Source organism: Bison bison, unplaced genomic scaffold (genome assembly GCF_000754665.1).
Source record: "Bison bison bison isolate TAMUID 2011002044 unplaced genomic scaffold, Bison_UMD1.0 scf7180017864302, whole genome shotgun sequence".
Classification (NCBI taxonomy): Eukaryota; Metazoa; Chordata; class Mammalia; order Artiodactyla; family Bovidae; genus Bison; species Bison bison.
In genome coordinates, this window is record NW_011494874.1 from 141,868 (window position 1) to 156,820 (window position 14,953).

A 14,953-nucleotide genomic window follows, 5' to 3' on the forward strand; every position below is an offset into this window, starting at 1 on the left:
CCCCCAGCCCGTCCTGATGGCTCCACCAGGCCCCGGACACTCCCCCCACCATCACCCGCGGGGACCTCCACTCCCAGACACGGGGCAGGTGGCATCCAGGACCCCGTCCTGTGCCCATCCTCCACCCAACTCGCCTTCCGTGCCCCCACCCGACATCCCCTCAGGCTCCATCTCCAGCCTCTTCTCTGGAACTGGAGGTCCCCCCACTGCTGTCTTGCAACCCTCCCCAGCAGCCCTTAATCCCCACACACGGACCCATGGTGTGTCCATCTGAGGAGCACAGGCCCCCAGCCCCTCTGCCCGCTCCTCACCCTCCGGACACCCACAGCCCACCGGGCGGCACGTGGTTACTCATCTCATCGCCCGTCTGTCAGTGCCCGCCCGCCCCCGTGTCAGGAGAACAGAGTCACCCCGTGGTTGGCACTGTCTCCCTGCCCCGGGATGGCCTGCTGGCCTGGCCCCACGCCGGCACCCTGCGGCTCCTCCACACTCGGGCACCCCCAAGTTAAGCCCCCCTCAGCTGTCACCTCTTCACAGAGGGGGCCCCCGCGGCCCCAACCAAAAGGTCATTCTTCCCAATTAACGGTAACCCCTTTCTCTGGATGATTGTCCTATGTAACATCCACCTCGACCTGGAACCACACACTTTTTTACCTACCAACGTCTCTCACCAGACAACATGTCTGGTCCATCCTGCAGGCCTCCCATCGAGAACACTGTCTGGCACATGTCAGGCTCCCAAACTTTTTCTTGGCTGTGATGCTCCGCGTGCAGGATCTGGTTCCCCGACCAGGGACGCACCCCAGGCCCCCCTGCACTGGGAGCACGATCTGAACCACTGGACCGCCAGGAAGTCCCTCTGGCTCCCAAACATGAACCCACAGCCTCACAGAGTCATCAAGGACACACACGTGGGCACCCAGCCTGAGTGCCCTCACCCCTGTACTGACTCGGGGTCCTTCTCAACCACCCTCAGCAATGGGGAGGACTTGGGGTCCTCCCTCCAGTCACGATGTCCGGCGGGGCAGCCCCAACGCTCTACTGCCCACAAGCCCCTGGCACGCCCCGGATCACTTCCTGTATAAATAACCGTGCCCAGAGGCTGCCCATGTGGAAGGATGCATGTGCTCAGAGGACAGCATGGAGCCTGCACCTCCAGAACAGGGAGGGGACAGTACGGGGAGGGGCCTCCCGAGGACACACAGGCCACGACTGCCCGGCCACGCTGGGGGAGACGGGGACCTCACCGTACTTGACGTCTGGAACCGTGACAGAACTCTCTGCGATATTGGTGGACAGAATGATCTGGCAAACAAACAAAAAGAGCAATCTGACTCGCTCACACGTATGGGAAGGCATCAGCAAAGCGAAAATAAAGCAACTCAGAATCACTGAAAGGCAAAAACACTGGTCTCAAATTTTAAATTTAGCCATTTTTCTATTTTACACAAAAGTCCACAATCGGTCAAGGGTCTCGGGGGTGAGGCGAGGAGGAGGAGTCAGTGCAGGGGGCTCTGCTCCACACCAGTGTGGGACCCTGGACCACTCACCTCATTCTTCTCATCTATAAAATGGAGATTACAGCAATACCCACCTGATTATTTGAATTAATAAATACAGAATGCTCACAACTGCTCCCGGCCTGAACTGAGCCCTCAGTAAACAGCAGCATGCCCTGCAGCACTGGCGTCTGGGCACTGAACACCTACCTGTGTCGGGCCGGCAGCACCACAATTCAAGGACAGACAGATATTATCATAAGTAACCTTCCTAACAGCTCTGCAAGGTGGTTTTATTGCCTCTACTTTCAAACAGTAAAATTAAGCCTGGGAGAAGCGAGGTGCCCAAAGGCACACACCTGCAAGGGACAGAGCCTCGCGTCATCGGTCCAGTTCCACACACGCGCTCTTAACCCTTCACCTCTATGTAAAGGCACAGCTTTTCCTGGTGGACTCGCTCTCAGGAGTCTGGCAGAGTCCTCACCAGAAACCCAGGCTCCTTCGCACAGCAGGCGCACAAATGCAGTGGGCAAGCAGCGGGGCGAAGACAGCTCTCCTGACCCCAGACTCGGCAGCTTCAGGGGCCTTGGAATCATCCGGGGGCGCAGAGCACAACAGACTCAAGGCAGAGGCCCTGGGAGGGCCGCAGCGCCTAAGAGCCCTGAGTTGCTGGCAAGGCCTAGGCTGCCCCAGAGACTCAGACCCTCTCCTGGAATCAAAGGGGCTGGGCTGCACGTTCGGGGCCCCTGATGATCTGAAGCCACACTTGAAGGACTGTGATAAGATAATCCCATCACCCACCATAAAGGATTAAAGAAATGCTCTTAAGCAGGATCAAGAGTGTGGGCTCTGACCACAATCTCCAGGGCAGTGCCAGGGACAGAGGCCCCGAGCCCACGAGAAACAACGCCCTGAGGCTGTGGAAATAACAAACCTTAGCAAACTGACTTACAAAACAAAGGCAAAATGAAATCATACACCTGGCTCATCAGCACGCACGCGTGTGGGCGACTAACCACCAGCTACAGAGCCCGCCACCCGTTGGGCCACCACGCTCTCATCAGCAGGGTCTCTAAGGAGAAGGTACTCAGAGTGCAGAACGGGTACCCCAGCCATCCCACCTTTCTGTACCCGGGCACTGGACTTAAAAACACGTTGTTCTGTTCCTCCAAAGTCACACTTGAATGGAGTGGATAGACCTGCAACCTAGAAAACAAGTAAAAGAAAGAAAACATCCACAAATGGAAAATATATACAAAAATGAGTAACTACTCACTAAGATAATTAAAACGATTGAGGGCAGAAACAACACAATGCTTTACAAGTAAAACTCTACAGGTTATCATTTTAAACACACCTTTTATGAACCATGTTTGTGAGAAGTTCGTGCATATAGTTTATTTCACCCAGACCTAGGGAAGAAAGATAGTGGAGGAGAAAAAAAGAGATTTGTATTCATTTCTAAAAAACAACCTTTAAGACGACATCTTTTTCAAAGATGGTACTACCAATTCATTTTAGTTGACTTTTTTATCCTCTTCACCTAAATACATCAGTATTACAAGTGACAAGTAGGCAACACTGTTTTTGCCGTCGTTCAGTCACGAAGTCGTGTCCAACTCTTTGCAACCCCGTGAGCTGCAGCACACCAGGCTCCCCTGTCCTTCACCATCTCCTGGAGCTTGCTCAAACTCATGTCCATTGAGTTGGTGATGCCAGCCAACCGTCTCATCCTCTGCCGCCCTCTTCTCCTCCTGCTCTCAATCTTTCTCAGCATCAGGGTCTTTTCCAATGAGTCGGCTCTACCAGTACTCAAAACTGAGAAGAAGCGTATTCTTCCGATGCTTTCCTTTCCCCAACAGCGGCGCCTGTGAGTGCTGGCCCTATGAGTAGCTTCACATTTCCTGCCCCTCCACTGGTTTTCCAAATGCCTTATGTTAATTATGCAAAAATCTTACAATCAAAAACTAATATTTAAAAAGTATTGGTCACAAAGATGTGCTACATCTTTTTTATTAGGTTCAGAAATGCTCATTGATATATATAAAGTTTGCATGTGATTTTGCCACATCCTGAGTTATCAATATTTGAACCTCTATGGGTTGAACTGTGTGTCCCCAAAAGATGTGGAAGCCCCAACCCCAGTGCCTCAGAATGTGACTTTATTTGCAAATAAAGCATCACTGCAGATCTAATTAGTTAAGAGGAGGTCACCCTGGAGAAGACTGGGCCTTTATTTCAATAGGACTGTTGTCCTTGTAAGAAGACACACACGCAGAAAACACCGTGTAACGGTCAAGGCAGGAGGAGAAGTATCAGAGCCTCGAGCCAAGGGCGGGCCAAAGACTGCCTGCCAGGAAGAGCAGGGAGAGGCCGGGGAGGAGTCCAGCCGGAGCCTCAGGGGGAGCAGGGCCCTGAGACACTTTGATTTTTACTTCCAGTCTCCATAACAGCCAGAGAATAAATGTCTGCCATTCTAAGCCTTCATTACAGCAGCCCTAAAAACTCTAACACAGAACCATTCCCAAAAGATCAATCAATGAAGTGAGCATACTGTCAGACATGAACTCACATAAACATGTAACAGAAAGACAACAGACTCAGCAGTGAGGTGTCACTCGCAGACAGCTTGCTCCGGTGACGTTCAGCGGCGAGGAAGCACGCACCTCGAGTCGGGTGTTCTAGGCTCGCGGCCCTGGCTCCACTCCGGCCCTTTCTTCCCACAACGTTACGCACACAGAACCCTCTAACAAGTATTTATATGGGCAAATGCAGCTCCACTCCACTGCCAGCCGATGGCTGTCTTCTGGATACAAAACTAATCAGTAAATACAAAACTAATCCATACCAACTTAAGCAAAACGTGATCAGAGCTTTCAACCCACATGCTGTATTCCAGAGTAAAATAAGTTACCTTTATTCATGCTTTTTGTTCTCCACCAAAACTAGGACAAATACCCACATGTTCTATATATTACTTTCCAACAACAAAAAAAATACATGAATTGTCATAAGGTTTCATCAAGCTATATCACTTGATTAAAAAATCATTAAAAAAACCATCATGTTGAAAAGTACAATTTTAACATAAATTAATCTTGTCAAATTAATAAAAGATGCTTGCTCCTTGGAAGAAAAGCTATGACAAACCTAGACAGCATATTAAAAAGCAGAGACATTACTTTGCCAACAAAGGTCCATCTAGTCAAAGCTATGGTTTTTCTAGTAGTCATGTATGGATGTGAGAGTTGGACCATAAAGAAAGCTGAGCGCTGAAGGATTGATGCTTGTGAACTGTGGAGAAGTTCAAAACTGTCGGAGAAGACTCTTGAGGGTCCCCTGGACACCAAGGAGATCAAACCAGTCAATCCTAAAGGTTATCAACCCTGAATACTCATTGGAAGGATGGATGCTGAAGCTGGAGCTCCAATACTTTGGCCACCTGATGCAAAGTGCTGACTCATCAGAGAAGACCCTGATGCTGGGAAGGACTGAAGGCAGCAGAAGGGGACGACAGAGGATGAGGCGGTTGGACGGCATCACCGACTCGACGGACATGGGTTTGAGCAAACTCTGGGAGTTGGTGTGAAGGACAGGGAAGTCTGGCGTGCTGTAGTCCATGGGGTTGCAAAGAGTCAGACGCAACTGAGGGACTGAACTGAACTGCACATTGTCAAGTATCTTAAACAGATTATTTTCTCAAATACTGAAGAGAAAAGAACTTGAGGACTACCTTGATTATTTTCACGGTATTACAATAATGACGTTATTATTAATAAACTTTAAATACAGTTCAGTTCAGTTGCTCAGTCGTGTCTGACTCTTTGCGACCCCATGAATCGCAGCACGCCAGGCCTCCCTGTCCATCGCCAACTCCCAGATGGATGACAATTACCTCAAAAATAGCAAACTTAACATAGCCGGTTTTTTCCCAAAGGGGGTCAGACTGCCCTCAAAAATAACATTAAACTCATTATTAATGTTTTTAGCAACACAAAGGGTTATAGTAAGAAGTCAAACTAAGAACCCCATCCATTCCCATCCCCAGTGTCCCACAGTAAACCCACTCTACAAATAACCATATTTCACCATATGTGCTAGACACAAACCAGCCTCCATCCTGAGCACGATTCCACATCATAGAAGGACGGCACTCACCTGGCAGAAACACCAGCACGCTGCTGCGCTCTGACAGAAACGGGCTGCCTGACGGGGTCTTGGCCCTGTTAACAGGTGAGGTGCACAAACGTTAGTCAAGGTGAAGCAGCCGTGGTTTTTTAGGGTCCTGGTAGTGCAGGCTTCTAACCGTGAGAGGCTTTTACCTCCAGGTCACCCCCGCAACGTTCTGTCCCTTATGTAAGACAACACGGGGCCCCAGGACGGGAGACACAGCCCAAAGCCCCACAGGGAACCAAGAGGCCTCCAGCCTCCTGACTACTTTGTTCCATTAAAACTCATCATCAGCAAAAGTCTTTGATGTTTAGTTACTGTAATCTAGACCCTCAAAATACAAGAGATTTAGAAAAACTATTACAAACAAAACTTAAACTTACAAGGAATTGAAACAATTATCATTTTTATAGACCAAGATCTCAAACCATCCCCTGGCCTCCTGCCTCCATCCGCCCGTCTACTTCATGTGAACTCAGAAGTCTGATTCCTCCACAAACCCCCGCGGCCCGCCCGGGTGCCAGGCCTCCTGCATGCAGGCCGGCACAGCAGCGAGACAGTCCGCTCCCTGCCCTGCTGACACCCCAGCTGGAGAGACCTACAAGAACAAGAGTGGGAACCTTCAGCTTGGCAATGAGAGCATGACAGGAACGGGCAGGGCCACAGAGCTGCAGCTACTGGGCTACCCCCTCACCCCGCCTCCTTCTCTGTGGCTACTATTCCCAGGAATGGCGGGGACTGTTGTTTCTTGGCTTTTCCAAGAATTAAAAAAAAAAAAAAAAGATTAGAGTGGAAATTAATGAAATAGAGAAAGAAAAGCAACAGAAAAACAAAAACCTAGCTCTTTGAGAAGACAAACTGACAAATCTACCTACTTTGACCAAAGAAAAACAGAGTCCAATTACTATAATCGGAAAGGAAAGAGGGGCTTCCCTGGTGGTGAGGTAGATAAGAATCCATCTGCCAGTGAAGGGGACATAGGTTTGACCTCTGGGGTTGGAGGATTCCACATGCCACGGGGTAGCTAAGCCCATGCGCCACGACGACTGAGCCCACGTGTGGCAGCTACTGAAGCCCATGTGCCTGGAGCCTGTGCCCCACAGCAAGAGAAGCCTGCACTCACAGGAGGAGCCCGCGCTCCGCAACCAGAGACAGCCTCAGCACAGCCACTAAGACCCCACAGCCAAGATGAACAATTAATCAAGCTACTTTCTGTTAAAAAATAAAATAAGGTGCTGCTATTAAAAAAAAAAGAAATGAAAGAGAAGACATCACTGCTGACTTTACAGAAATGAAAAGGACTGTAAAGGAGAACCACAAACAACCAAAAGCCAACAGATTAGAAATGGACATGAAATGGACACAGTCCTAAAAGACACAAACTACTGAAGCTGATCAAAGGAAAACAGATAATCGAGCAGGCGACGCCACTGGATGGAGGGCTGTGGGCAGCGCCACTCAGGCTCCCCGAGTCCACAGAGCCTCACGAAGCTTCATGAAAAGGCAGCCACACCCCTTCATGGCAATCACACCACAGGGTATCAAAGACCAGGACCGCAACTGGAGGTTAACCAGGCAAAGATACATTTACCTGCAAGGAACGGCTGAATCAAAAGGTTCTCACCAGAATAAGAGAAGCCAGAAGATCATGGGAAAATATCATAAAATATCTGAGAGAACAATAAAAATGGGTGCATTTGATATATGTAAATTACATATCAATAAAGTTATTTAAACTAAAAAATTAGAAAAAGTACAAGTAAGGAGAGAAATAGCAACCAAATTTTACACTTAACAAGACTGTGTTTCTCAAATGAGAGTGACACGTTTTTAGCCACATAAAAACTGAGGTTTACCAGCAGACTCAAACTTCTGAAGGACATGCTTTGGGAAGAATGGAAACAATCTAAGAAAGTCTAAGATGAAAGAATGATGCATAAAATGACATGTATTTGAGTAAGTGTAAACACATTAATCATATAAAAATAACAAAAAACTGCGGGAGCTTACAAACAGTTAAAGTAGTCCTCGTTTGCACATAAGCTGTACTTTCCAACTTGGGTGCCAAGCACTGCTCAAGACCCAGCGCACACGTGGTCCTGGCACACCCCTGGCCCTGTTGCCGGAGCAGCGGAGGAGTCAGGATCCAGACAGATGCAAGTGCAGTGTCGGCAGGAAATCTATTCTGAAGGCGCGGAACACGGCTGCCTCCCTCCACGGCAAGAGGGCAGGACAAACGACACCTTGATGCTTACTGCACATTCACACCACACAACCACCAACTAAAGAGAAGGACTGTGCGTGCCTCGGGCCCACACAGAACAGGCTTCCCAGAAGCCGAGGGCTGGCTGAGGGCTGGCCACCACGAGGAGGCGGGATCCACATTCTGCTTGCCGTTCCAATATGTAAATGGTGAAAGTTTTTAATGCAGTGCAATATCGTGAAAGACTCTAACCACACCTGTAACCTAAAACTGCCCATAAGGGAAAATACCTTCTAGGTTTCAAAGAGCCAGTCAATGAACAAGAGTCTGGATGACAATGGGCGACTGCTTAGAATCAGGAATAGAGCTTTGGGATAAATGGAATCAAAGGCCAAGAAAGCATTCGACAGCCTCTCCCACGGCATCCTGCGAGTTTCACCTCGGGCGTGTGGGGCACGACCTCTGCGTGTCTGTCTTCAGCCTACAGTTTCCAGCTTGAAACCTGTCAGCCCTAAAACTGTACTTAGTATGATTTTTAGCTACTTTAAAATAGAAATTTCCAGTAAAACATTTGTTAGATACTAACTTTAATTTTAAAATATATAGAGTGACCACTGAAAATATATCTACAGTTAGTATTATAAAAACATTAAAATGCTTCATAATGAACAAAGACTTCCCGATCCCACTGAAGTTCACTGCCCACTGGAGGATCTCTTACCCACTCTCCTTCATGTCCAAGTCATCAAACATCTGAATCAGGGAGATGGCAACCTCATAGACAGCCCTGGTTATCACTGGCTCCTCCAGGAGGTGGGGAGAAAGCTAGAAAGAGGAAGAAGGGAAGCTGGAATACCAGACAGGCTCACCAAGGGAACTCGTAACAAATACCCCAAACGAACACGGTATCGCTGGCAGCCAGGGTCCGGGCGCCTGCTAAACAATAAGGCCCGACACAGAGCCCCCACCAGCACCGCCCTGACCCGTCGCTGGAGCAGTGGAGCAGCCAGGGTGCACACAGGCCGAAGCCCATCGCCGGGCAGGACATCTGTTCTGAAGACATGGAAAAGGTGCTCCAAATGCCCGCAGAGCCAAGAGGAGCCTCCCGTCCCCTCTGTCAACCGCCCTCAAGAGCCGAGGACTGAGCTCCCCGGGAAGACCACCAGAGCCAGGGAAAGGCAGCAGTTCGTCTGCACCGGCGACAGCAGCCGCGGTATCACAGCCACCAAGGCTCTGGGGGTGACCAGACTGCTCTCAGTTGGGTTAGCACAGCCAGGGAGCCCAGGCACCTTAAAACTGCCCTTCGGGTGGCCTCTCCGGAACACTGGGGTTCAGCCACACCCACCACCCCCGGTGAGGTCAGGACCACCGGTCTGAGCTGACAGCGTTCACGTGGCAGAGGCCGTCACTGGGAACGCATCTCCCCAGAGTATCCACCATGACATCGCATCACAGTTTCCCTAAGATCTATTTCATAGCCATGCTGCAGTTTCTCACCAAGAATAAGAAGGCTTTTTTGTTTAACAATTTTACTTATCAAGTACTGTATAAAAGACATAGCATTTGTTTGTGTGCAGAACACATTAGAAAAAGACTTCAGGAGAAGTTAGCTACAAATACAAACTTTTTTCCAATTTTTAGAGTAAATTAAGTCAGTTACTACTTAAATAATCTGTTTCATTATTACAATTCTACTAATGTAAGTATGACAAATTATCTTGTTTAGTCAATTAACTCTGAATAAACATTCTTGACGTTTAACCTTTACCTTAAGCGCTCTTCTACTTTACCCAGCCACCAGTACTTACCACACTGCTGCTGCTGCTAAGTCGCTTCAGTCGTGTCCGACTCTGCGTGACCCCACAGACAGCCTCCTACTGGGCCCCTCTGTCCCTGGGATTCTCTAGGCAAGAACACTGGAGTGGGTTGCCATTTCCTTCTCCAATGCATGAAAGTGAAAAGTGAAAGTGAAGTCGCTCAGTCGTGTCCGACTCTTAGCAACCCCACAGACTGCAGCCCACCAGGCTCCTCCGTCCATGGGATTTTTCAGGCAAGAGTACTAGAGTGGGGCACCATTGCCTTCTCCACTTACCACATTACAGCCATACAAAGAAGGTACACGGAGAAAAGGTACACTCTTCAAACCTCCAACAGTAACATCCACACCCAACTAGAGCTGCTTTCCTACAAACAAGCTGTGGGAAAAGCACAGTGCTGGCTGCCGAGGCCTCACTGAGCTCCAGACTCCAAGCCCGGGGCACCCGGTGAACGGGCTTCTCCAAGCCCGTGCGACGCAGGTGCCAAGGACACAAGCGGCCACAGCACTGGCCCAGCTGCCGAACCTCAGCCTCCATGTGCACAAAGGAGACCCAAAGAGACACAGTCCCGGGCCTCCCGCTGCTGGCGAGCCCGGGGCAGGCAGGCAGGCAGGCAGGGCGCCCTGCAGAGGGCAGGACCCACCGCACCACAGTCAACAGTGTGGGAAGCAGCGGGCAGGAGCACAGAGGCAAGCGTGGATGCTCACACAGGTGCAGCCGGGGCGACTCCATCTGCCCCCAGCCCCACCACATTCCCGGACCATGACCCTCGGCAGAGTGGGGCAGAAGCGCCCCTGTCTCCGTTCCCAGCTGAGGTCCAGGACCCTGAGTGTCTGCCTCCATCTGAGACGGCCTCACCCCGGCCTAGGCAGCTCCTTGAGGAGGAGAGCAGGGCTCCTGTGAGTGAGAGACTGAGCAGGTGGGGGAATATGGATGGACGGGGGAGCAGAATATGGACAGGGGAGGGTCCAATTTTATCCTGTTTCATGCCATCCTGCCAAAATGACCAAAACAACAGAATGATCTCTGTTCGTTTCCAAGGCAAACCATTCAGTATCACAGTAAACCAAGTCTGTGCCCCAACCGGTAATGCTGAAGAAGCTGAACGATTCCATGAGGAGCTATAAGCCGTCCAGAACTAACACCAAAAAAACACAATGTCCTTTTCATCATAGGGGACTGCAATGGAAAAGAAGGAAGTCAAGAGATACTGGAATAACAGGCAAGTTTGAGTTTGGGCTACAAAATGAAGCAGGGCAAAGGCTAAGAGAGTTTTGCCACGAGAACGCACTGGTCATAGCAAACACCTTCTTCCAACAACACAAGAGATGACTCTACACATGGTCAATACGGAAATCACATTGATTATATTCTTTGAGCTGAAGATGGAGAAGCTCTATACAGTCAGCAAAAACAAGACTGGGAGTTGACTGTGGCTCAGATCAGTTCAGTTCAGTTCAGTCGCTCAGTTGTGTCCGACTCTTTGCGACCCCAATGAACCACAGCACGCCAGGCCTCCCTGTCCATCACCAACTGCCAGAGTCCACCCAAACCCATGTCCATCAAGTCAGTGATGCCATTCAACCATCTCATCCTCTGTTGTCCCCTTCTCCTCCTGCCTTCAATCTTTTCCAGCATCAGGGTCTTATTCAAATGAGTCAGCTCTTCACATCAGGTGGCCAAAGTATTGGAGTTTCAGCTTCAACATCAGTCCTTCCAATGAACACCCAGGACTAATCTCCTCTAGGATGGACTGGTTGGATCTCCTTGCAGTCCAAGGGACTCTCAAGAGTCTTCTCGAACACAACAGTTCAAAAGCATCAATTCTTCAGCGCTCAGCTTTCTTTATAGTCCAACTCTCACATCCATACATGACCACTGGAAAAACCATAGCCTTGACTAGACGGACCTTTCTTGGCAAAGTAATGTCTCTGCTTTTGAATATGCTGTCTAGGTTGGTCATAACTTTCCTTCCAAGGAGTAAGCGTCTTTTAATTTCATGGCTGTGATCACCATTTACAGTGATTTTGGAGCCCAGAAAAATAAAGTCTGACACTGTTTCCCCATCTATTTGCCATGAAGTGATGGGACCAGATGCCATGATCTTAGTTTTCTGAATGTTGAGCTTTAAGCCAACTTTTTCACTCTCCTCTTTCACTTTCATCAAGAGGCTCTTTAGTTCTTCTTCACTTTCTTCCATAAGGGTGGTGTCATCTACATAGATCATGGACTCCTTATTGCCAAATTCAGACTTAAATTGAAGAAAGTAGGGAAAACCACTAGACCATTCAGATATGACCTAAATCAAATCCCTTACGATTATACAGTGTACATGATAAATAGATTCAAGGGATCAGATCTGATAGACAGACTACCTGAAGAATTATGGAAAAAGGTTTGTAATATTGTACAGGAGGCGTTGATCAAAACCATCCCCAAGAAAAAGAAATGCTAAAAGGCACAATGGCTGTCTGAGGAGGCCTTACAAACACCTGAGAAAAGAAGAGAAGCCAAAGGCAAAGGAGAAAAGGAAAGATGTACCCATCTGAATGCAGAGTTCCAAAGAATAGCAAGGAGAGATAAGAAAGCCTTCCTAAGTGACAATGCAAAGAAACAGAGGAAAACAATAGAATGGGAAAGACTAGAAGTCTCCTCAAGAAAATCAGAGACATCAAGGGAACATTTCATGCAAAGATGGGCACAATACAGGACAGAAATGGTATGGACCTAACAGAAGCAGAAGACATTAAGAAGAGGTGGCAAGAATACACAGAAGAACTGAACAAAAAAGATCTTCACAACCCAGATAACCACTATGGTGTGGTCATTCTCCTAGAGCCAGACGTTCAGGAGTGTGAAGGCAAGTGGGCCTTAGGAAGTATCACCAGGAACAAAGGTAGTGGAGGGGATGGAATTCCAGCTGAGCCACTTCAAATCCTAAAAGCTGATGCTGTGAAAAGTGCTGCACTCAATATGCCAGCAAATTTGGAAAACCCGGCAGTGGACACAGGACTGGAAAAGGTCAGTTTTCATTCCAATCCCAAAGAAAGGCATTGCCAAAGAATGTTCAAACTGTCACACAATTGCACTCATCTCACACGCTAGCAAAGTAATGCTCAAAATTCTTCAAGTGAGGCTTCAACAATACGTGAACTGAGAACTTACAAATGTTCAAGCTGGATTTAGAAAAGGCAGAGGAACCAGAGATCAAACTGCCAACATCTGCTGGATCACAGAAAAAACAGGAGAATTCCAGGAAAATATCTAATTCTGCTTCATCGACTACACTAAAGCCTTTGACTGTGTCAATCACAACAAATTGTGGAAAATTCTTCAAGAGATGGGAACATGATACCACCTGACCTGCCTCCTGAGGAACCTGTCTGCAGGTCAAGAAGCAACAGTCAGAACTGGACATGGAACAACGAATGGGTTCCAAATTGGGAAGGGAGCACGTCAAGGCTGTATATTGTCACCCTGCTTATTTAACTTCTTTGCAGAGTACATCATGACAAACGCTGAGCTGGAAGACGCACAAGCTGGAATCAAGATCGCAGGGAGAAATATCAATAACCTCAGATATGCAGATGACACCACCCTTACGGCAGAAAGCAAAGAGGAACTAAAGAGCCTCTTGACAAAGATGAAAGAGGAGAGTGAAAAAGCTGGCTTAAAACTCAACATTCAAAAAATGAAGATCATGGCATCTGGTCTCATCACTTCATGGCAAATAGATGTGGAAACAGGGACAGTCTTTATTTTCCTGGGCTCCAGAATCACTGCTGATGGTGACTGCAGCCATGAAATTAAAAGACGCTTGATCCTTGGAAGAAAAGCTATGACCAACCTACACAGCGTATTAAAAAGCAGAGACATTACTTTGCCGACAAAGGTCTGTATAATGAAAGCTACGGTTTTTCCAGGAGTCATGTATAGACGTGAGAGTTTGGCCATAAAGAAAACTGAATGCCAAAGAATTGATGCTTTTGAACTGTGATGTTGGAGAAGACTCTTGAGAGTCCCTTGGACTGCAAGGAGATCCAACCCGTCCATCCTAAAGGAAATCAGTCCTGAATATTCACTAGAAGAACTGATGGTGAGACTGCAATAGTTTGGCAACCTGATGCAAGAGCTGACTCACTGGAAAAGACCCTGATGCTGGGAAAGATTGAAGGTGGGAGGAGAAGGGGACGACAGAGGATGAGATGGTTGGATGGCATCACTGACTCAATGGACATGAGTTTGAGCAAGCTCTGGGAGATAGTGAAGGACAGGGAAGCCTGGTGTACTGCAGTCCATTGGGTTGCAAAGAGTTGCATACTGAGCGACTGAACAACAAGAAACACCCTCCTCCCAAATCCCCTCAATGGACTAAGCTGTGCTCCCGGGCGGCGGGCGTCCTCCAGAAGGAACCCACGGGCAGGCCCAGGGAGTGGGACCCACTCTGCTTCTGGCCCAGGTGCAGGGCACGGTGGCCACTGCTCGTCTCAGGGCACGGTTACATTCGTGAACTTCCTGGGGCGGGGTTGTAAGCAGTCTTGGCAATTAAAACAAGCTGAAAATCAAGCATGAGAAAGACTCTTCAAAAGACCCTGGAGGGAACCACAAAGTTAGTAACAGAACAACCAGGAGGGCTTCACGGGCCACGGAAAGGGTCCATTTCCAGATATGTGGTGCCAGCAGCATCAAGAATCAGAGGGGGGCAGGCGATGCAGGCCCGAGTGCCCCGGACCTCGCTAGGCGGTCGCTAGAGATGCAGGCGAATCAGGCGTGGTGCCAAGCAAGCAATCCGAGTTGGGTCTGGCGAAAGCTGTGAGCAGCAGGGCACCGAATCAGGGGTTTCTCAGGTGAGAGACTCAGGGCTCTTTAAATGTGGATAAGACGCTGGGAAAGGGGTGGGGAGCAGGGCCGTGGATACGCTGAGGCCCCGAGGAGGTGGGAAGGGATGGGACTGACACTCGGAGGAGAGGCTGCCCCCCCGGGAGGGTCTCGCGTAGACTGCACAGCGAGGGACCACGACAGCACCGGGCATCTCGGTGAGAAGACCATGTTAACACGGGTCCTCTGAGTCCAAGGGTTAGGGGAGAAGCTACATGAAGCACGTAAAAATTAATCCAGAGCTATGCCTTGCGTGTCCATTCACTCAAAGAGTAACTGACAGTGATCGGGAAATGTAAACACAGCCGGGCCCGGGGTCCTCCCAAAGGAGCACGACCCAGCAGCCCGCCGGGGCTCACACCTGGGTCCAGGCCTGACCCCTCCTC

The 14,953-nt window shown here is 49.0% G+C and overlaps 1 protein-coding gene across 1 annotated transcript in view; it reads right to left on the reverse strand.

Annotated features, from left to right (window-relative positions):
* Positions 1-14,953, reverse strand: part of TDRD9 (tudor domain containing 9) — a 106,527-nt gene that overhangs the window by 60,711 nt on the left and 30,863 nt on the right. Inside the window, exons 8-12 of the mRNA XM_010851310.1 lie at positions 8,594-8,697; positions 5,658-5,722; positions 2,857-2,911; positions 2,621-2,705; positions 1,248-1,305 (exon numbers count right to left, since the gene is read on the reverse strand). Coding sequence (XP_010849612.1) covers positions 1,248-1,305; positions 2,621-2,705; positions 2,857-2,911; positions 5,658-5,722; positions 8,594-8,697 — 367 coding nt within the window. The remainder of the gene's footprint in view (positions 1-1,247; positions 1,306-2,620; positions 2,706-2,856; positions 2,912-5,657; positions 5,723-8,593; positions 8,698-14,953) is intronic.